The 23,513-nt window shown below is 41.2% G+C and overlaps 2 protein-coding genes and 2 long non-coding RNA genes across 5 annotated transcripts in view; 2 read left to right on the top strand and 2 right to left on the bottom strand.

Moving 5' to 3' along the window:
• The window catches only part of LOC124315165 (mediator of RNA polymerase II transcription subunit 15-like), a 28,422-nt gene extending 9,778 nt beyond the window's left edge, over positions 1-18,644 (bottom strand). The window contains exons 1-3 of the mRNA XM_046780634.1: positions 18,544-18,644; positions 18,378-18,464; positions 17,926-17,978 (exon numbers count right to left, since the gene is read on the bottom strand). Coding sequence (XP_046636590.1) covers positions 17,926-17,978; positions 18,378-18,464; positions 18,544-18,599 — 196 coding nt within the window. The 5' untranslated portion in view covers positions 18,600-18,644. The remainder of the gene's footprint in view (positions 1-17,925; positions 17,979-18,377; positions 18,465-18,543) is intronic.
• LOC124315721 lies at positions 8,301-8,893 on the bottom strand. Its single transcript, XR_006911599.1, has 3 exons — positions 8,728-8,893; positions 8,496-8,654; positions 8,301-8,429 (listed from the first exon to the last, which is right to left on the bottom strand). It is a non-coding gene; the product is annotated as an uncharacterized LOC124315721 (long non-coding RNA).
• Positions 17,504-18,208, top strand: LOC124315732. 2 transcript variants are annotated; one of them, XR_006911612.1, is made up of 3 exons: positions 17,504-17,689; positions 17,764-17,882; positions 17,951-18,208. It is a non-coding gene; the product is annotated as an uncharacterized LOC124315732 (long non-coding RNA). The 2 variants fall into 2 exon arrangements; XR_006911613.1 differs by having other exon boundaries at positions 17,948-18,208.
• A 726-nt stretch (positions 18,645-19,370) lies between the features above and the next one.
• Positions 19,371-23,509, top strand: LOC124315144 (glutamate receptor ionotropic, kainate 2-like). The gene is made up of 15 exons (XM_046780603.1): positions 19,371-19,656; positions 19,721-19,876; positions 19,949-20,291; positions 20,361-20,502; positions 20,568-20,738; positions 20,801-20,953; positions 21,011-21,232; positions 21,311-21,517; positions 21,655-21,739; positions 21,801-21,939; positions 22,007-22,144; positions 22,215-22,413; positions 22,485-22,737; positions 22,807-22,922; positions 22,994-23,509. Exons 1-15 carry the CDS (start codon positions 19,560-19,562, stop codon positions 23,264-23,266), a joined length of 2,694 nt encoding a protein of 897 aa, XP_046636559.1. The 5' UTR covers positions 19,371-19,559; the 3' UTR covers positions 23,267-23,509.
• The last annotated feature ends 4 nt before the right edge of the window (positions 23,510-23,513 follow it).

Here is a 23,513-nt window from a genome sequence, read left to right as displayed (position 1 = left end):
GAAAGTTTCTGCCGCGTTACTGCGGTGCGGTACTAAAAAAAAGTAAGACCGCGGTAGAAGCTGGCGGTAGTACCGCAGTACCGCAGTAATACCGCGGTATTAAGTCACCGCGGTAGTTCCAACACTGCCGTAGACGGTCCCCGTGTTTATTCTTTGAATTACAATTTAAAAAAAATTAATTATTAATTAAATTGAAATAGATATTATTTATTTAAAGATGTATACTACTCACCCCGTTGCACCTTCAATGAGCTGACGAGTCCACGTCACTCCGCTTCCGGGAAAAGAAGTCAACGCCCATTTCGGACGGGTTTTATTCTTGGCAAACTATCAACAACACAAATTAAATACTTAATCAAAAAATAGGATTCCAGGAATTTTTCATACCTGAACGGGAAAATGTTGGCATGTCGGATCGCCAATCCAAGGATAACTCACTTGTTCTTCGACCAATTGTTTATTGGGTTGTGATGTTGTTGTTTGATTTTGATTTGAAGTTTGATTTTGTCCTGAATCGACGACGACGCTGATCGAGTTGATGTTGGTCGAGCGGAATGTCATCACCATCGTCAGCGAAAGACCAAACAGCAAAACGCCCAAAAAGTAAAAATGTTGACACTGGAGCACCATTTGATCCGCACTGAAATATGTTCAGAACGTTGTCTGTTATTGTTGAAATCAGACTGAGAAATAAACAGAAACGGCCAACAGAAAACTCATCCGGGAGTTGGTTCCACGTAGACAGACGTCCCATTTTGTATTTGGGAAGCGAATCCTATGGGAGTCGGACGACATGATGGCCGTGAGGCTTTGGCTGTGATCAATATACATGCGCGTTAGTACATTTATTCCCTGACGAATTTTATTAGTTACGTAACAAGTCGAGACTTTTTTTCAATGTGTTTGAGAATTGAGATGACGTGTGATGAAACAGAAAATCGAGTCGTCATTAGAATTATACTGAAAATGGCGTATTTCGGTCGATTTGGGTGTTGTGCATGAAAACGAAAAGTTATGCAACCCACACGGTCCATCTGATTTATGCTGTCATTTTGTGGGTCTGCCTCTTGTCTGAAGGCCATATGCCTGATGTAGTAACCCAAAATAAAATATTATTATCAAATACCTTAGACGCCTTGGGCTATGCTGTGTGATGTACTGAAATGAGATTTCCTTAAAAAAAAGGCGGATGACAGAACGGTTCACGTAATAACTTATTGAGTTTGTTTAATCCTTTAGGCGATTTCAGACCGACTGTGGATGAGATAAGGAGGGAAATTCTTTTGGGAAGGAAATCAACGTTTAAAAATACAAGTTTTTTATTGAGGTTGACCGCGGGTCCGCATATGTGCGGTGTTGTTGTGTACTCATTGACGCAATCCTAAAAATAATTCAATTTTTTAATGAAATAGCAAATAAAATTTACAAGCAGCTTTTGGCGTTAGTTGTTTCGTTTCGTTAGCGTGAGTTCGAATAAAAATAAAACCACGGCCCTCGTTAACTATAATCACCGAAAAAAGGAATTCAATTTGAATGTTGAAGGTCCACTATTAAAAATTCTAGGAATCCATAGGTGTATTGAGACATTTACAATTCCCCATGGTCTTTTGCGATACGTAAAACAGAGAGAACATTGATCCTAGTTATTAGACATTTCTAAATCCTGATAAGGGAATATAGATACTACTACAGGAATAAGAGCACTTGCAACGCAATAGGGAAAGCTATAACGTGTTGTCTTTTGTTCTTATCGCGGTGAACGAGAGAGAACAACAAGTTTCAATTTGGTGGTACGTCGGATCATACCACAGCAGTTGCGGGTGACAACGCCGCTGGGCAGCAATAGAAAATGATCCAACCGGCCAAGTTCAACGCCCGAAATTTATTTTTAGGATTTGTCCTTTTCGCGTTGGCTTTTTTTATTTTCTTTTGGCAATTTGTTGGACTATCACCACCTCAGAATGCGGTGTCATCTGCTGTGAATTCAATTAACACTGAAACCGTTCAGCCGTCAACTGTCATCGATGCAGTGACGGAAGTGATCCAGCAAACAACGACAGAGAAAATCACGTCACAGAGCAATTGCAACCGGACGTTCAATGCTGTTGACAATAATACAACAACTTCGACAGTGCTGACGACACCCGGGTCATTCCGGTGGTGCAGTGCGGATTCATCGGCACGCGGAGCCCACCAGAAAGTCATCAGTTATTCCTTGTTCAGCACGTTCGGCACTGGCCATCAGAAGGAAAACGTTTCCGTGTCAGATCGTTTCGTCAATAATAATAATAATAATAATAATAATAATTTGTATTTATAAAGCGCTTTTTCCAATCAATTATGCTCAAAAGCGCTGATCAAGGGCAGGGATTACAATCATCAGTCGGGGTAAGCGAGTTTAAATAGATGGGTCTTCAGGCCGGCTCGGAAGTTCTCGATGGAGGGAGACATTTTTAGGTCGTTGGGGAGGCTGTTCCAAATCTGGGGCGCTGCATAAGTGAAACTACGAGACCCGTACGCTCCCGGTAGCTTCACCGGAACCCCCAAATCACGTGAGATCTCACTATAATTCCTGAGGCGACGATTAACAGACCTTGGGGATACAAGTTTACATAGATACGATGGGGCAATACCATTAACACATTGATAGGCCAAGACAGCAATTTTGTACATCACACGCTGACGAATAGGGAGCCAATGAAGACTTTTCCGCTTGCACGTAATGTGCTCACGCTTCTTAGTCTGAGTTACCAGACGGACAGCAGCATTCTGCACTAGTTGTAGTTTGTCAAGAAGGTAATCCGGAAGGCCATAGAAGAGGGAGTTTCCGTAATCAAGATGCGGGATGACGAGGGCACAAACAAGCTGGTTACAGGCGGCTGCATCCAGAAATTTTCGAATGCGCGAAATGCGACGAAGATAATAGTACGCATTTCGGCAAGCAGTGTTTACCTGGCGCTCCATGTTTAAATGGGAGTCGACAATCACGCCCAAGTTTTTCACAAACATAGAGGGAGTGATCGGCTCATCACAGATGTCCAGGGGCGACGATACCGGTTTGAATTTTCTGGAGCGGGCAGAGGAAGCAATCAGTACGTCCGTCTTACCGGCGTTCAGCTGGAGTTTGTTTTTAACCATCCATGAATTTGTGGACTTAACACAGTCAGACAGGCAGGAAAAAGCGGCACGCTGAGCAGAACCGTCGGCCAAGATCCGAAATCTTTTGTAAAGTTGGGTGTCATCCGCAAAGTAATGGCGCAGCACCTCAAACAGGGAGACAATGTCATCAAGTGGGCTGAGATACATAGTGAATAAAACTGGGCCAAGAACTGATCCTTGTGGGACGCCGAATAGTAAAGGCGATGGTGTTGAAGACTTCCCACTGATGCGGACTGACTGCTTCCGATTAGAGAGGTAAGAGCGAAACCAATCAAGAACCACACCATTGAGCCCAAAACGGCACTCTAAGCAGCTCAGTAGCACAGAATGATCGATGGTGTCGAACGCCGCACTTAAATCCAAAAGCACCAATGCTGCACCATCCCCTTCGTCGACCGCCAGCAGAAGATCGTTCATAACTCGCAGTAGAGCTGTCTCAGTTGAGTGGTTAGCCCGATATGCCGATTGAACTGGCACCATCAAGTCGAGCGATAACATATGAGATGTTAACCTTCTGAGCACAACTCGCTCAAGAAGTTTAGACAAAAATGAGAGACCAGAAACAGGACGAAAATTAGAAAGCTCCTCCGGGTTCAAGAAGCTTTCTTCAGCAGTGGAGTAATCGAGGCAAGTTTCATTGAGTCAGGGAAGACACCACTAGACAATGAGAGATTGATAAGGCTAGCAAAAGGTTTAGCAAGAACATGAATAATCTTCTTCAGAATATTGGTGGGAACGGGATCGACAAAGGAAGACTTGGCCGGACATTTGTCAACAATTTCACAAATCTCGGCGGGTAAAACCAGCTCAAACACGGATAAGAAAGAATTCGGGGCGGATGAAGACGAGTCGGCTGAAGGGACATTCTTGGCATCCAAGTTTGCACGAATTTTGACAATTTTCTCATCGAAGTATCGTCCAAACCGGTCAGCCAGGGTGGCCGGATCAGCATGCACGGGAAGCTTCGACACTTTGTCTCTCGATAGACATCGGTCCAGCAGCTGGAATAAGCCACGCCTGTCGTTACCCATTTCATCAATCTTCGATTTGAAGAACGAGGCCTTCGTGTCGTTCATCAATTTTCTCAATTGACGAATATGGTGGAGGAGGATGTCTTTATCGGTCGTCAATCGCCGTCTTCGCCAAACCCGTTCCAGCTTCCGACACCGACGCCTTGCGGCAGAGATTTCACCACTAAACCACGGACTGGATGGTCGTACAATGCACATCTTAGTCTTCATAGGGGCAAGCCTATCGAGACCAGCAGTCACTGCAGCATTATACTGCAGAAGAAGCCCGTCGATTGTCGATGCAGGATTGCAAACAAGAGGAGACCGAGAAATATCACTCGCCAGTTCATCAGCGTCAACCACAGAAAAACACCGATACGAGATTTTTTTCTTCAATAAGAGCGGTTTATGAGCTCTCACCACAGAAATGACGGCGAAATGATCACTGATTAAGTCAGACACAAAAGAATCATAGATAAAATCATCGGACGACCGAGTGATCACTAGATCCAAAGTATGACCATCAATGTGTGTGGCATCAACAATATGCTGAGTCAGACCAAAACTCACCAGCGTTGATAAAAACTTAGCTACCGCCGGCGAATCAGGCCGATCGACATGAATGTTAAAATCGCCCATTATCAGTAGTTTACCCGTCGACGCAGACAAAAGTTCAAGGTACTCGGCAAATTCTTGTATGAAACATGGCAAACTCGACTTTGGTGGGCGATAAACAACCACTAGACGAACAACAACAGAGTTGACTGTCAGTGCCAGCGACATATACTCAAACGTAGTAGGGTGACTTTGTGGTACGCATTGGTGTTTGTCGGTAGCCACAATAGAATCACGATAGAGCACCGCAACGCCACCGCCACGATTAACACTATCACGAGACACTTGAACTATTGAGAAACCCTCTGGGCATAAAGCACGAGCATCGTCAGGACCGTCCGCCACCGAAAACTTCGTTTCCGTGATGACAAGGATATCGAGATTATTAGATTGGATGAAGTGAGCGATGAGAGGCACTTTGTTATTAGCCGAGTTTGCATTGATTAACCCAACGGGAAGAAATCTCTTGGCTGCTCTCGCTCTCCGTGCAGACTTTCCACTCCTACAGCCTCTGTGAGTTCGCCTAGAGGCAATGCCGAGACTACTGATGACATAATAGGCATCCGCGGGCAGCCGCAGGCTGGAAAGGGGGGATGAGCACAGATCAACAAGCTCGCTACGCAATAGCGCCGCGGGCATCAATGGCTGCACGTCGTGTGACAGATTGCAAATACACACGACACAAAGATTGTAGAAAAAGTCGGCAAATACGCAACCAGTCAGAACAGAAATCCATCAATGTTGTCACACCACATTTAGACCCAAGCCAAGACAAAGACAGAACCAAATAAACACAAAATACTCCGAAAAAACACTTGTAATTCGACACAATGCCTAGACAGGTGCAGCCAGTACGGCGCGACCAGACGACATGGGTCAAATTGTTGAGAAACATTTCAGTGACGTCAGAGATGTCCTACCCGGGCTGGATTGTCCGCATTTACCACAATTTCCGCAATCAAAGTGAAAACCCAGATGAAAAGTCCGTTTTAGACCAGCTATCTGAACTGAGCTGCCAATTCCAGCACGTCGACTTGTGCAGTCTAACGGAGATGATTGCGAGTCTCACCTCTTCGCTGACACCCATCGATCCCGATCTCCTGCGAGGCCTCAACGGCCGAATGTTCCGCTATTTAGTGATGCTCGATCCCTATGGCGCGCCTAATTCCCCCCTATCTAGCGGTCAAATTTGGTACTACCCCTAAAAATTTTTTTCTTCATTCCCGACTGTTTTTTTTCCTCTTGGGCGCGCGCGTATTATCACGGTCGGGTTTCGCCTTTATGTCAAGGTCGGGACTGGCGTGTGTGTGTGAGTGTGGCTCACGCCCTTTTTGCCGCTCTGCTTCGCTTCCCCGTTGGGCTTTTTTAAAAATAGGCTAAAGTCCCGCGACCGTTGAATGAAAAAATATCACGGCGCGAGAATCTAGAGAGAATGATTCATGCCTTGCTAATACGTCCATTAAGGAGCCAGGGCCCTTTTTGTTATTTTTGATTACATCACCCGACTCGAATGTTTTTGATAGTTGGCCAAACCGAAAATTCTGGTTATCTCGGCAGCAGCAGCAGCCTATATTATTATTCATTGAAGCCGTGGTTATTATTACGTGATATTCTTACGCCGCCGTCCATATTATATTAAACCCGTTTCCGAAATGACGATGATTTGGTTTTGTTTTCCAGATGAAAATTGGGTCAAAGATCGACATGTCTAGCCCCAACAAGAAATATGTACACATTGTTTTATTCTCTCTTCGGCCAGCAGTTTGGTGGGGGCCAAAAAATTGAAAAGTCACTATATATACTTTATGTACCCGCTATGCATATTAAACAAGGCCTACATGTATCTAGAGACCCTATAGGTATAGTGTCTGGTGCCGAGAGACTGAAATGGACGTCGGCATTTGGGAAGAAGAAATGCTTTTCGGCTCGAAGGACTTTTTATTTTTCTTCATTATTTCACACGTCCGAGAAGAAAAAGAAGAAGAGGAACACGACGGTCGAATAAAAAAGAATAAAGGCTACACAACTACAAGGCTGCGTTGGTGGGTAACAAAAAGAAAAGAAATAAAATCTTTTTAAAAATTCAAACTACCCGCCCTTTTTATGTTTTGAAAAAATATCGCCCGCAAAGGATTGGCTGATGGAAATGTCTTTGTGTATAATATTAAGATATCCATTATAACGGGAATAATGGAATTGCAGAAATGCAGAGAGATAACGAGATAAAAAGAAGTAGGAAAAGTGCGTTATTGGCGGTTATTGGTCCATTCTTTCGATTGTACTTACATGAATCGGATGGAAGAGGACAGACGACCAGTTTGAGCGGGACTGCCCGATCGATCGACACAAGTCGTCATCTCGCTCAATCAAATATAAGATAGAAAAGCAAGCTTATCAGCTCGCCGCGAAGGGATAAACGTAAGCCAGTTGAAAACTGTCTTAAATGAAAAATTCAGGGCCTATTATTAAGTCGGACTTTTTGCTAAATGCCTTCCTAATTTTTCAGAATTTTTCTGTAAATTCTATGTTTTTTCTCTGAAATTTTCTGGAAAAAACTTCTATCGCGAAATTTTGATTTGTCTGAGTCATGGTTAACAAAGGGCATGGGTCAAAACAATATTTTTATTCTAAAAAATGTAAATCTTTAATGAGACTTCAACCATGGCCCTCTTCATTGTCATGCCAGCGCTATAACCAACAATCTATTTTTTGTCTTTTAATTCGATCCATTATCAAAGTAAATAAAATTATTTTTGTTCTTTTAAGACCAAAAAGTCCGAAATCTGTTGTGATTCTGTTACACTTTTCTTCACAGACTTTTTTGTCTTAAAACGGGATTTTTCTGTCACAGTTCAATATCCTTGCAAGTTAATTACGTTTAGTTTTTACTAGTATTTTTACACATAAAGTTCAGTGATTTTGAAATTTAAAAATAACCACTCTTTAGTTAGTTTGATAACTGCAAACTTAAATGCAATTCTGATTGTTGCGTCATGGTTGGGACATTACAGATTGCGTCATCACGGCGATGCTATGGACATCTGGTGGTGATTTATTTTGACCTAAAGTAAAAAAGTTGTAGTCGCCACCGCCAGATGTCACTGGTCATTAAGCTGTTATTTTAGCAGTTTTTCATTAATTACGGGAGAACTAATTAAGCAAATGAAATTATTTTTGTTCTGGTCGCACCGCATATTTTTTGTGTAATTTTTTAGATCAAAAAGTCCGAAATCTGTCGTAAAACACCCGAGCTATGGAGCGTTACATACACACAGACAGACAAAGTGACATGGCTTTTTTTTTCTGCGTATGCGATTATTAGCTTCGCCCTTCGGGCTCGCAATTACACAGCTAACTATTTGGCACTTAGGGTATAAGAAAAAACGTACATTCCAGTCAAGTGAGGTGACATCTTTGTTGCTCGGAACTTCAGTTCCACCCTTCTGAATGCAATACCTAATAACAAGTTGAGTTGGTGAAGACGAGTTGTCATTCATGTTCCAAATTCTGGCAGTACTATCACCAGAGCCAGAAGCCAATAAATCAGTTGTTGGGTTCAGGCGCAGATGAAAACTTCAGATTCATGGCCACGAAGTACAGTTGATTTGCTGGCAGGTATCTCTACTCCTGTTTCCTCTTCCCAGCCTTCATTAAATAGTTGAAGGGAAAATAAGTAAGCAGTTCAGGGGATCAAAGAAAAGTATTGACTACCTTACGATGCATGGGTTCATCTCCATTGGAATTTGGTGGTTCTGTCTTTACCACTTGTGGTTTCTGATTGTTCTGCGTTTGCTGTTGACGACTTGCAACAACATCAGGCATCATAGCATCAATGAGTGATAAGCTTTCCATGGGTTGTTCCAAACCATCCTGAAAAACAAAACCATAAAAGAGTAAAAATTTGGTGGTAGATAAATTTCATCATATTAAAATTGTCAAACACATCTCCAACACTGATCTCAGATCCTTCTGGATGATGGAGAGAAGGGCTGCTGTTGGTACCAATTGATGTTGGATTGTGAAATATGTGACTCTATGCCAAAGGTGTAAGCAGAATGCTGAAAACCTATTTGAAAGGCAATAAGCAGCGATCATGACGCCATCAGGGTAGGCTAATCATGACGCTACCTATTCACACAAGTTGATAATTGCAATAGTAGTAACTAAAGATTGAAAATAACATGATAGAATTCTCTAACATACCCGAATTGAAGGTAAACGCCTTACTCCAGTGATAGCATTGCACCATAGACCACGCTATTGATGACGCTTGATGTGTTGGCGTCTGCTAAGCGTGTGAATCAATTTGAAATGAAAATGATTCAGAATCGAATTCTTACAGATCAAATGTAACAAAAATTGCAATTCAAATTTTAAAATGATTAAAAATAAAATGTACACATGTTGAAGCTATTTTTATTTTTTTATAAGATTTCTATTTGTAAACGCTGAAGTTGACGATGAGCAGATGACGCCATCTTCATGACGCTATTGAACCATGCTAGTGACGCCACTATCACCGATAGATGGAAATCTTCAAAACCACATTTGGTATTCAACTATAATAGAAATTTCCTTTTCGTGCTGTACATTTCATCAATTAAAAAAACAAAAAAACGATCAATTTCACCAGGGTAGTTCCACACCGCTTTATGCTGTTGAGCTATTAATTTCCCAAAAATATTTTGAAAAATAAGTCTATTCCGACTTAGCCGAGAATCGAACACAGGCGCATTAGAATCATTCGCCGAGTTGCTGACCATTAGACCACCCATTGTCATGTTTGAACAACGGAAAACATGGTAGTGTATGGTATGGCCCAGAGTGCGTGCAGCCTCCCCCGCTCTGGCCGGCTTGAGCAGTACCTCGCGTCAGCCCCATAAAAACAGAAACTTAAAAGTGATATGCGTTTGTTGCTTTAGAAAACATAAAATTGTCATGGATATGTTTGAAATCAATCCGTAAGATTTATTTCATCAAACATGTTCATTTCCTACTTCACCTGAGTACTGGCATTGGCATAGGTAGAGGGGGGAGACGCGTTCAAGGCTGAGCCGCTGAAGGGGAGAGACGCGTTCAAGGCTGAGCCGCTGAAGGGGAGAGACGCGTTCAAGGCTGAGCCGCTGAAGGGGGGATTGAGCTACGGAACAAATAAATGGCGAAGAAAACACGGAAATTTGTTCATTTTTTTAAATTAGCGATAGTTAATAAGTGAAAACGACGTTTGTAACAAATGATTTTTACAGTTAAGATTAAGGGGAATACGTTCATAAAAAAATAAAGACGGGAATCAGCTACCTAACATGTGAAAAACGAAACGGCAATGTGTGAATTCACTCATCGTGTTTTGAGCTACGGCAATGAATATATACGGTGGCGGATCCGTCGTTGAATATTCCGCCTTCTCGCCCATGTAGAGTAGGTTGAATTTTTTAATGAAAATAATTCAGAGTATCTAATGGAACTTAGAAATAATTGGGAGAAATAGGCCCACTTTGACGGAGAAATAGGACCGCTTTAAAAATATTTTTAAAGTGGGCCTATTTCGTAGGGTCCTATTTCGTCCGGTCCTATTTGCCGGGCCTATTTCGTCGGGGCCTATTTTGACCGGTTCTATATCTCCGGCTTCCTACATATGTTTAGAAATATTTGGCAAATAATTACCTTTGATAATATAGTCCAGTTTGGAGTCCATTTCAATTACTTTTCTAGTCAGTGTTTATCTGGTCTTCTGTGTATTTCAATAAAATAAAATAATAAAAATAAAAATGTATCTTTGATTTATTTTATTACTTACAATGGAGCAGTTACACATCCTGCGTTGCGCATTCTCCGCAAATGCGAAAATCTCATTTGTGTCCAAGCTGGTGTGTGTCGCCTACAGCGTCTTATGGGAAAACCAACTTCTTCCCGTTAAAACAGTTGTTTTCTTACCTATAACTTTGATTTCCCTCCTTTTCTTCCTAACAGTGAATACTTTATTCATTTCTCTATTACCTAATTTTTATTTCTATCCCCAATTCCATCTGGTTGATTTTTAATTAATTTTTGTTTGTGACTGGTTTTTTTGTTCGTCTCCTGTAGCAGACGTTTCTAGACAGAATCGACCACGCTACGAACGAAATTCTTCTTCCCTTTTGATTGAGGGATGTAATCCTCTGTAATAAACATAAAACAGAAATATATACAACATATCAATAAGCAACCATATTTAATATGTCAATACCTAAATTGGATGAATCAGACTCATCAGATTGTTGATCATGTTCATCCAGACCATCAGGTGACGATGATATCTTATTGCTGTTTTCGTTGCTGTTTTCTTCATCTTCATCACTTTCAAAATTCAACGGTTGTGCATCATGTTGAAAGTGTTGAGTACTCGAGTGAAGTGGTTCACCAATAACACTCACAACTTTTTTCACGGGAATTATCCCATCCTCAAAAATATCTAAATTACAATTTAAAAAATAAAACTAATTATAGGACACCTACAGCTAATAGTAATAAAGCAGGTAGTAAAACTATAAGTTGTTAATGAGGTAACGAACGATTTACAGTTTCATGAAATACTTTTTCCAATAATACCTGTTGGAGCAGTAGATGGTTTTTTAACTTTAGTAACACGAGGTTTTTTTTGTACAGGAACTTCTACATCTTCTTCTACCAAACGAACTTTCCTTTTTCTTTGTCGTTGTGACTGTCTGACATTCTCCTCCTCGTCGTTCTTCGAGTCGTCCATAATTTTTTGGGCCGCTGTAGTACGGCGTCCAGCTACAACTTTCCTCGTAATTTTAGATTGAGACATTTTAATTCAGTATTATGCTTTCTGAAATAGGTTTTGACAAAACTCAGTAGTATTAGCTTCGACTTTCTTAACGTGCGAGTATGCCAGACGGAATATTGAAGCGTCACGTTGATGAACGTTGCCATATTTCACACTAAAAAGAAAATTGTTCCAATTGGATTAATCTACCAATTAATTGTTCAAAAATATTACAAAATAAAAGGCTAAAATTGGAAATTATTATAATTTGTGTGATAAATTAATAAATGCTGTTTTTTATATGTATTTACGTGAAATTAGTATGTGTTCTGATATAATATTTATAATTTGTGTACACAGTTGCCTATTATTCATCCCCATGTTATGTGAGCAGAGCCATTAGAGATGTGATTGTGAGTGTGCAGATTAGTATTACGCTATTTTACTTCCGTTTGAAACCTCCTTAACATCATGGATCCCATGCTTTCTAAGAGATCTTTTGAGAGGCATGTTACAAACGCTATTAAACAGTGTCAGATTGAAGAGAAACAAAGAGAAGGAAATGAGAATGAAAGTGAAAGTGCAAACGCGAGTGGAAACGCTGAAGAAAGGAACTTATTAAGTCAATTTCAAACAAGTGTAATATCTAATTTCGATGTCAGTGATGACAACACAGTGGGTGAACAGGAAAACTTTGATGAAGTTGAATTTTTCATCGGAGAAGAAAGAATGTGTGTTTCGCAGCTTTCGGAGTATAATACGTCTTCCGATGAGAATGTCGATGTGAGTGAAGAAGACGGAAACGAAGAATATGGAAACATTTCCAGTGATGGAAGTTGTTCATCTATGACATTTAGTGCCAATCATGTCGAAAAAATGAATTTTCACCTCAAATCAGAAGTTGCAAGAATTTCAGTCAAGAACAGTTTGACGCATCCCTGGTAGCACGCCTCTATCCATAGGATATACGTCGCACATCTTTTCAGCCGAGTGAGATATCTTAACCGGACGTCCATAGGATTGCCTATGTCTATACTAATGTCGCGCTGTAAGACATCCAAATGGGTACGGCTTACAGCCGTCTTTAAGAGACTTAAATTTAAGCAAAAAGAAAGAAAAAAGAAACGTTCCTCGATGGGCGCGAAACCATGTTCTTTAGAGTGGTACTCCAATGCTCTTCCCACTATACCACTCTCTATTACATTTCAACTGTATATGGTTCAACAGGTTTAAATTAATATTAGCAGTTAAAATTATGAAAATTTAAAGTCCTTGTCTTCCTCAGCTATCCTGTGGACAGATAATTTGGACATCTCACAGACGTCATGTTACGTCTGTCTGTTAAGCGTCTGATTTCTAGTACAAGCTAGCTTCTTGGCACCACCAGAGAAAAAAGCGACAGCAATTTCGAACATTTTGGTTTGATTCTTGGAATCGTAAAGAAAATTAGACAAGGTGTCGGTGTAGGTGTAATCTGTTGAAATTATACAAGGATTTGTCACTGTTAACGAGGCTTCTGTATTATTTCAACACAGGGTAAAGCAATGAATCATTCCACAATGGAGCTTCTGGTTAGACCAGGCAAAATACAATAAACTGTTCATGGCACATTTACACACGTACATAGGATTACGATAAACGTGTGACGATAACGTCCACACGTGATGATCAGAAAAGACAGAGTTGTGAAACGATAACGTTTCCACAATGCAGCAATGCGTACATATATATATGATGTGCCATGAACAAACTATTAGATAGTAGCTTACAATAATTACCAGTGTTGAAGATGGAATGAAGCACACTTAATCAAAGGAAAAACGATCAGATGATTCTGTAGATAGAGAGAGCAAAAACGAACACTTCGTGTCGATTCACAGAAGCGTGGTGAGAAACAGACGAAAACAAAAGATAGTAGAGAAGAGACAAAAGCTACAACCCGAAGGCCGGGGACCTGCCTCCACTTCTTAGCATAGAATGAGTTCAACTAGAGCCATCTGGCGGTCACTCGGTGAAGGTCGTGTTTGTCGAGAATCTCAACATAATCAAACTAAATTTAGTAATTAACATTGATGGTGCTCCTTTGTACCGCTCTTCAAAAACAAATGTTTGGCCTGTACTTGGCAGAATCACTAATATAAAAGACTCAAGACCTTTCGTTATAAGCATATATTACGGCCCCTCAAAACCACCGTGCTTGGAAGACTTCTTGTGTCCCTTCATCGAAGAAATGAAGAATTAGAAAAACATAAAGTAACCGTTGACGGAAGATCTTTTAGTGTTAATTTACAGTGGGTTGTGTGTGATGCACCTGCCCGCAGTTTCGTTAAAAAATGTGTCGGACACGGAGCATTCTTCGGATGTGAACGTTGCGTTCAAAGAGGCGAAAAAATTGGTGGTTCAATGACATTTCAAGCAACAGATTCAGACTTAAGAAATGATATGTCATTTCGACACCAAAGAAATAAAAAACATCATCAGGGAACCAGCCCATTTACGGAGCTTAACATTGACATGATAAAAGGTAATTATTATGTAATATATCATTATATTGGTAATAGAAATATGAATATTTTGTGTAATATTGATATAAATAGTAGTACTGATAAATAGGGCAATTTCTCTAACGTATATAAACGGTATAGCCTAAATAAAATATATTTATCGCCTTTGTTACATGTTTATCAAACAAAAATCCTAATTAAACTATATTATTTTATTTTAACTGTATACGAGACGAGGACGCCGCAAAAAAAGAAAAATTAATAAAAGAATAAATTAATGAAAGATTAATAAAGATATGAAGATAATGAAAGACTGTGAAGATTATGTGCATATTCCTTGTTATTATGGCTTATATTATCTCATTATTGTTTTTGCAAATTTCATTAGGTTTTCCGCTAGATTACATGCACCTAGTATGTTCAGGGGTAATGAAAAAATTACTGCTGCTGTGGAGAGGTGAAAAAAAATCAGCCAATAACAGAAGACCAAGAAAAACTAAGCGAACAAACAAACAGGCCAAAGATCGAGTTTTCCGTCTTTCTGCAATCGCCCAAACTACGATAAATAACAATATAATTGCGTAAAGCAAATGTTTCCCTATGGAGTTCCAGCGAAAAGGGCGAAGTTTGGATGAAATAGAAGATTGGGAAGTGGTAGAGTTCAGAACATTCCTTCTTTACAGCGGGCCGATAGTTTTGAAAGGTGTTCTATCCGAAGAACAGTACGAACATTTTTTATACTTCCATACAGCCATCCGGATTCTTTGTTCATCGTCGTCAACAGAAGAACAAATAACCTATGCAAAACAATGTTTGAAATACTTTTCATTTCAATTTGGTGTTCTTTACGGAAGTCGCCAACTGATTTATAATGTCCATTCCATCAATCACTTGGCCGATGACTGCCGTTTTTTAAAGGGTTCTCTAGACTGCTTCAGTGCATTCCCATTCGAAAATTTTCTTGGTAGATTAAAGAAGATGTTACGGGGTACAAGAAGACCATTAGCACAACTGAAAAAACGGTTATCCGAAATAGATAATTTTGGAAATTATAACCCAGATTGTCAGAAACATCACTACGGTCCATACCAATTTAATTTCAGCTCCATTAATGTAAAATCTTCGTCCGACTGTTATGTCATTAACAACAAATGCGGGGTTTTTAAATTGCTTGCAAAGACAGATCAGTCCATTTCTTTCGTCAAATATTGTTTAAAAGACAATCATGGAAAATTTTCAAATCTGTTTGATTCTCCGCTTAAAGCTTCTCTTTTGAAAATTGTTGTTGCTGATGATCCCAAGTCTGATGGACATAAACCTGCTTTTAGTATGGAATTCATTGATTTTAAGAATGCTGTTAAATGTGTTGGTTTGAATTACGAAGAAAGCCTTGCATTTTTCCCTCTTCTGCATAATCTGTAATTGATTTTAATAAATGTATACACAATTTACACATTTATGATAACTGAGAAATAATATACAAATTTTAAAATAATATTTTCTCCGTAATCATTTTTATTAGTCATCAGTGGCGTTTACATCAAATAATAGCTTTAATATCGGATTTAAGACACAAACTCACATCATATTTACAACAATACCAAAAACATATCAAAATAATGTAACAAAAATTGATAACTATAATAAGATACAATTACGACATATTTTTCATATCGCATTTAAAACAGGAAAGAATGTATAAAATAAAATATCAATTCCATGTCAAAATAATGTAAGAAAATTGATATCTTTAATTAGATATAATAACGACAACCGTCATTGTCATATCAAAATTATGTAAGACAAATTGTGTTATTTAGTACATCAATAATACATTCAAAATTGGATATCTACATTTTCATACCAAAACAAACATCAATTTCACATCACTTTTGAGATGTAATTAAGTATGATTTTCTACACATAAAATGGACATCTTTATTACATCAAATACGTGATATCCAAAATATTACACAGATGTCATATCAATTTCATGTCACACTTTCAGGCAAGAATGTCAAAATGACATTAGCATATCAAATTGATATGAAATTGACATGACTGTGCTACCTGGGATGTTTAGAAATCAGAAATTGTGAATAATTTACCTTTTTGAAATCCATTTTCTCTAGAACGGCCTCGCATTTGAGTAGCGTATCCATCGGCATCCTTTTCGACGGGTTGCTCAACTTCTCGGAATCGACATCGCCGATGCGGTTCCACCTCCACCGGAGCCCATCATTCCACCTCCCGCTCCAGTCATTCCCATTCCACCCATTCCGGCACCTTGGGGAGTGTGCAACATGCCTCCGCCTCCTGGAGTCGGAACATTCATCATGTTTGGCGATGGTGGAGGTAACAAACTGCTTAAACTTCTTTGTTGTTGCTGTTGTTGTTGGCCGCCCATTCGGGCTGCTGCAGCCGGTGAGGAGACCAACTGGACGTTACCAGGTGAATGGACATAGGCCGGAGATGGGGCACTCATGTGACTGGTCTTCATACCCGACGACATGGGCTGTTGCTGCTGCATTGACTGCTGTTGTTGTTGAGCAGGGGACGGAACTCCAGGGCCGCCAACAAACTGTTGTGGCGTCGTTGGATTTTGAATCATTTAGGCCTGTTGCTTCCGTTGCTGCTGTATCAACATCTGCTGGTTGAGAATTTGTTGCTGTTGTTGATCCTGAGCCTGGACCTGTTGTTGCTGCTGAGGGGTCATTTTGGCCGTAGCCGTAACGCCAGTAGGACCAGCAAACCTAGGCCGCGGCATTCCACCACCCATTGGACCCATAGCTTGTTGCTGTTGATTCTGATTCAACTGGCTGATGAGGGCCGAACTTGGGTTGTTTACCACATTTCCTTGGGGTTGTTGTTGTTGCTGTTGGTTGGGGGCACCCAGTTGCTGCATCAGAGGATTGCCAATGTTCATGTTGGGGTTGTTGTTGGAATTGAACTGGTTCATCTGCTGTTGTTGATTCAATTGTTGTTGCTGCTGGTTGACACCCATTTGATTCATTTGTTGCTGGTTCATTCGTTGTTGGTTCATTTGCTGTTGTTGGTTTAGCTGTTGTTGATTCATGGCCATCTGATTCATTTGCTGCTGCTGATGATTTGGGCCATTTGATTCATCTGCTGCTGCTGATTGGGGGCCATTTGATTCATTTGCTGCTGTTGATCCATTCCACCCATGTTCTGCATCATTTGTGGTCTCACATTCATGTGATTCATCATCTGAGGTTGTGAGATATTGTAAGAATTGGCTGTCAGCGTTCTAGTTATCGGCAAAATAGTTCATTCCCCTCGTTTGTTTAATGCTCCCTCGCTGACCTCGATACAAGTCATTCCCCCTTCTTTTTTATGACCCACGCTAACCTTGACTCTACTGTCAATGACCGCGCTTGACCCTGTTTGGACTGGTATAAAACCCGTCGCAAAATGTCGATCTGGAGCTCAGTCCTTCTGGCTCACCCGTCGCAGGATGTCACATTCTGTCGGGTTATTGTTTATTCTTTTTCCATTGTAGTTATGTTTTGTATTTGCCTGCCTCATGCTAGAGAAGTCTCGCACTTCGCATGTAGGACCGTAAAGCCATGTATGTTCTACAATAAATTCTTTACCCCGTCTATCACCGTGTTGAAGTGAGTGACTTTTCAGTTCTCACAATATTGCCTATTCTTTTAAATAATTGTTACAAATTGTTTTCAACATTCAGTTACAAATCACACACCTTGCTGTTGAGGATTGTTTGGTTGGACATTGCCCTGGGGTCCGGCTACTCCAACTCCAGTACCATCTTGAGCACAAGCCTTTGCACCTTGAAAAAATCAACCTGTAAATTGATATTTTTATTCTATGCTAAAAACTGTAGTCTTACTCAATTCTTTTATGTGTATCAGCAGACGAGCAAGATAATTCAAATAATCTTCTGTTGAGGTTACATTCCACAACCAACTATTTGCGCTTGGGTTGCTGAAACCGAGGTGGAGTTTCGGGCCTGAGGTGATCGTCGTCTACTCGTCTGTATGACGTTGACTCGGAAGAAAGAAACTCGGTCTACGAGCAAAGCATTCGAGATTACTGTGTGTGTGTAGGACGAGTAAGCATCGTCCTCGATCTTGCTATTTGCTATGGTTTAATACAAGTTAAACTAACCTAGACTTTATGTAAGCATATTTCATTCACTTTATTATTGTGTGCAGCTTTGTATGTGTAACACATAATGTGTTACCACTAGAAAGAGTATGTGAGTTGATACAGAACTCCAACATCTTCCTACAACGGAAAACATTTCATTACATTCCACAATTTAGTGACTCACACTTGTGTTTGTTATTGGCCCCCTGGAAAAAGTGAGTTTCCATTTCACTCGCTGTCTTTGTCGTGGGATTTCCAGATTGCCGAATGGCTTCTTCACTGCAGAAGAAAAAACAAACACGTTAATACCAAATAGAAAGTGAATTTCCATTTTATCGGTTTGCAGCAATATCTTTACATTCTGGCAGCAACATTTTGACGAAATCCGGGACTTTTCCAATCATCTGAGGCCATTATTTATGTGTTTGCTGAAAACGACGAGTGCTCAACTTGCAGACTCAAACTCAAACAAACTAATCGTTGACGTAAGAGTTTACTAATTTGTACAGCAGGGGGCACCACCATTACATGAGTCATTGTGGCGGTCATTTCGAAAACATTTAAACTAAAAACCAAATCAATATAAAATAACATATCCGAATTCTGAATTCCCATCGATTGGCTATCAATTAATTCTTGTGGTTGCTAGAAAAGGCTTCGGTGGGTTAGTGGCTCAATAAATCAAACAGTTTCTATGTTGTTATCTCGACGCTGGGTGGCAAATTCATCAACAAATCTGAATTACAATCATTTTAACTGATTTCGCAATTGCTTTCACCAACTTCTTCTAAAGACTTTATTATGTGAGTTTTCAGCTGGCACCACTCTTGATGAAAGGATCCCACGAACCAAGACAATTCCTTGTCTTTAAAGAAAAGGCTCGTTTCCCGGTAAGCGATGAAAGGGCTCTTTGACTGGCCAACGCTTCACTTTGATTCGATTGAAGTGGGAAAAGAGCTGCTGGCCAGCAAAAGTTTGGACGAGCGGACCATACCGAAGGTACAGGGAGATTCATCCCGTACCTATATAACTCCAGTTGAAGCTTAATTATTATCACATAATATTAAAAATGAACAGCAAAAGAAGCAGAGCGTACACGTCAATAAGGAATGGACCCGCCCATTGAAATTCATGAAAGAAAAAGTCACAGAGCTGTGATGAGACTGTGAGGCCCAGTTTTATTATTAGAATTTGGCGGTGGTGGGGGGAGTTAAGCGCTAAGGAAGAGGAGCTCTCCCAAAAGTCTTAAATTAGTTTAGAACTTTGCATTCATCCACACGGTTGCGCCTGCCGCGCGTCTTCTTGTCTAGTCCGTTCACTCTACACGCCTTGACTCAACGCCGTGCGTGCAAATGCTCAATCCTCTCGACAACAATGGCGTCTTCTATTCATTCGTGTTTACTTGTCGCCATCATAATATTGACATTGGCATCTAAAACGACATTGGCTCTGCCGGAAGTGATTCGAATTGGTGAGTCGACAAATGTTTAGAGTCTACAAATTTCAATTGAATTGACTATAATGTCTTAAATCAGGAGGATTGTTTGATAGCTCCGATCCTATGCCAGAATCCGCCTTCCGGCAGGCACTGGATCGCATCAACGAAAATGGCCGATTTCTACCCAAATCGAATTTGGTTTCTTTAAGTGAACGTCTACCGCCCAACGATTCCCATTTCGCCTCGAGAAGAGGTACCAATCTTAACATGATTATGTTGATTTGATTGTGTTAAAATTTAAATTGTGATCCCAAATTTCTTGCAGTGTGTCAGATGCTCCGCAACGGATTGGCGGCTGTTCTTGGCCCATCGTCGTCGTCGACTTCGTCTCACATCCAGTCCATTTGCGATGCCTTGGAAATTCCACACGTCAACACGGGCTGTCAATCGAGACTCCGCCGGACCCACTACGCCATCAATTTGCATCCGCACCCAACGGCTTTAGGGCAGGCGTACGTGGACGTCATCCGCACCTGGGAATGGACCGCATTCACCATTCTCTACGAGGAGGAGGAAGCCATGGTGAGACTCCAGCACTTGCTCAAAGTCTCAACCACTTCCGGCTACAAAATCAACGTGCGGAAATTACCTCAAACGGATAATTACCGGTAAGTCATTAAAAATTTAATGCTTTCAAATTATAATGAATGAATTATATCTGGACGTGATGGAAACAGGCCACTTTTGAAAGAAATCGATGGCAAAGGAGAACGACAAATTGTGCTGGACTGTTCGGCCGAAACCTTGGCCGTCGTTTTGAAACAGGCCCAGCAAGTCGGTCTGATCACATCTTCCTATTCCTTCTTCATCACATCTTTGGTATTTTTATTCAATCACCCCGGTAACTTAATCAAGATGAATCTCATGACATGAATGAATAACAGGATCTGCACACACTGGACTTGGAGGATTACAAGTACAGCGGCACCAACATCACCGGACTGCGATTGGTCGATCTCAACAAGATCAAAGCCGCTAATTTGACCAAGGCGTACAGCAGTACCAGTCGCTATTACAATCCCGCTGTCATGAACCCAAACGCAACTACTTTTACCGTACTGTATAGATTGAATTGGAGGAAACGTCTAAATTTCCTAATCATCCATTTATGAATTAGACGGAGACGGCGTTGACTTACGATGCGGTGCACATGATCGCCAAAGCGCTGGGCGAATTGGATCGCAGTCAGGACGTTCGTGTCAAACCGTTGAATTGCGACGGCACCGACACTTGGATTCACGGCAACAGTCTCATCAATTACATGACCCTAGTAAGTGTAATAAATAATTGAATCAAGTATAACACGACTCTTAATTATCCATGGCAGGTGGAAATGGAAGGTCTGACGGGCTTCATCAAATTTGACACGCAAGGCTATCGGACCTTCTTTCATCTGAACATTTTGGAATTGACGCCGGAAGGATTGACGTCCGTCAGCTCGTGGAATCCCATCGACGGCGCCAACATCACCCGGCCCACCACGACGGAGGCCACGCCCCTTTTGGCCGATAGTCTCGTCAATAAAACGCTGATTGTTTCGTCCAAACTGGTACGGGGCTAATCGAATGATGATCTACCACCGGATGATTGAAATTTGATATTGACCTCGTCTATTATATCATTACAGAGCGACCCTTATTTCATGTTGAAAGAATCGTCCAAGATGTTGGCGGGCAACGACCGGTTCGAGGGATTCGTGGTGGACGTCATCGACGAAGTGTCGAAACTCTCGGGCTTCAAGTACACGCTGCAGATAGTAGCCGATTCCAACTACGGATCACTCAATCCGGAAACGGGAGAATGGAACGGAGTCATCCGCGAATTACAGGATGAGGTTCTTTTTCTTTTTCTTTGAAAAATATTCAAGTCTCAATAATCAATTTCCAATTGCTACTAGATTACTAATAATAATAATAAGGCACCTCCTTGATTGCTGATTTGATGGTCACAATATTTCAATTGTCTATATAGAAAGCGGATTTGGGCATCGCCGATTTGAGCATCACCTACGACCGGGAGCAGGCCGTTGACTTTTCCCTGCCCTTTATGAATACCGGTAATATCATATTCTTAAATTGAATTCCAAAATCAGACATCTAATTCAATCGTAACGACAGGCATCAGCATTTTGTACAAGAAGCCGCAGAAGCAGCCGCCCAGTTTGTTCTCTTTCCTGTCACCGTTCTCCGTCGAGGTCTGGATTTACATGTGCGCCGCTTACGTCGGCATTTCCCTGTCGCTGTTCATTCTGGCCAGGTAATAATAAATCAACATTTGATAGTATAGTGATGGCATAGATTTCATTCCTTCGGCTCGACATTAGGCTGACGCCACTCGAGTGGGTCAATCCTCACCCGTGCGATCCCAATCCAAAGGAATTGGAGAACAATTTCAATTTCCTCAACAGCACCTGGTTCACCATCGGCTCGCTCATGCAGCAAGGCTGCGATTTAGCCCCAAAGTAATCAAGTCATTTTAAAATAATCAGATCCATGTTTATCCTATTGATTGAATTTTTGTAATTTTTAAAGAGCCACATCGACTCGAATGGTGGCCGGCATTTGGTGGTTCTTTACCATGATCATCATTTCTTCGTACACGGCCAACTTGGCCGCTTTTCTCACCATCGAACGGGTCGAGTCGCCCATCTCGTCCGTCGACGATTTAGCCAAACAGACGAAAATCAAATACGGACTGGTCGAATCCGGAACAACCGGACCCTTCTTCAGGGTCATCCTTTGATTACTTAATTATTATATAATAATAAGGTCAATCGATTTTAATTGATTTTTTTTTAACAGGACGCCAAAATCGCCAACTACCAGCGGATGTGGCAGTTTATGGAAGCCATCAATCGCTCGTCGACGCCCAGCAATCCCGGCCCGTTCACCAAGAACACCATGGAAGGCGTCAAACGCGTGCAGAACTCCAAGGGTCTCTACGCTTTCCTGATGGAATCGTCGACCATCGAATTCTTCACAGAGAGGATCTGCGATTTGACCCAAGTCGGCGGCATGATCGACTCCAAAGGCTACGGAATAGCCATGAAAACAGGTCTATAGACATTACCCAATCTTATAACATGACATCATCCTAATTTGCCTATTCCAACGGATGTAATAGGATCGCCGTACAGGGCGGCCATCAGTCAGGCCATCCTCAAACTCCAGGAAACCAATCGGCTCCTGATCCTCAAGAGTCGATGGTGGAAGGAAAAACGAGGAGGCGGGGCTTGCAAAGTGAGTCTTAATTATACAATTCAAATGATGTTGTCAATTTAATCAAATGACAAATTGGAATAATAAAAAAGGACGAAGGTGGCGGGAGCTCGGCGGCCAGCGAACTGGGATTGGCCAACGTCGGCGGAGTCTTTGTGGTCCTGGTGGGCGGCCTCCTGATCGCCGCCTTCATCAGTTTGTGCGAATTCGCCTGGGAGGCTCGTCAAGTCGTCAACGAGCAAGGCGGAAGCTTCTGGAAGGGAATGCTACGCGAATTCCGCTCCGCCATCCGCACGACCGGCAACAGCAAGCCCGTCAAACGCCGTTACGGCTCTTCCGTTCCTCGCAGCGAGTCGAAACTTTGAATTGCCGAAATTCTTTGTTATCGACTGCTAATAATATGAGGCGCCCAACAATTTCGTCAATTCTTTATTTCATCTAATTAAATAATATGTCGAGATTGGATTTGATTATTCGCATGCTGGGCGGATGTGTGGAATGTTCGCTTATTATAACTTTGTTAACGCAAATTCTTTCGGTAGTTTTCTAATCGTGTATTTGAATTATTAACTTTGTGTGAAATGAAATAAATTAAACCAAGAAAAGTATTTC

Source organism: Daphnia pulicaria, chromosome 11 (assembly GCF_021234035.1).
Source record: "Daphnia pulicaria isolate SC F1-1A chromosome 11, SC_F0-13Bv2, whole genome shotgun sequence".
NCBI classification, from domain to species: Eukaryota; Metazoa; Arthropoda; class Branchiopoda; order Diplostraca; family Daphniidae; genus Daphnia; species Daphnia pulicaria.
The sequence above is the reverse complement of the archived record's forward strand: the minus strand, read 5'-3'. Positions and strand labels throughout refer to the sequence as shown.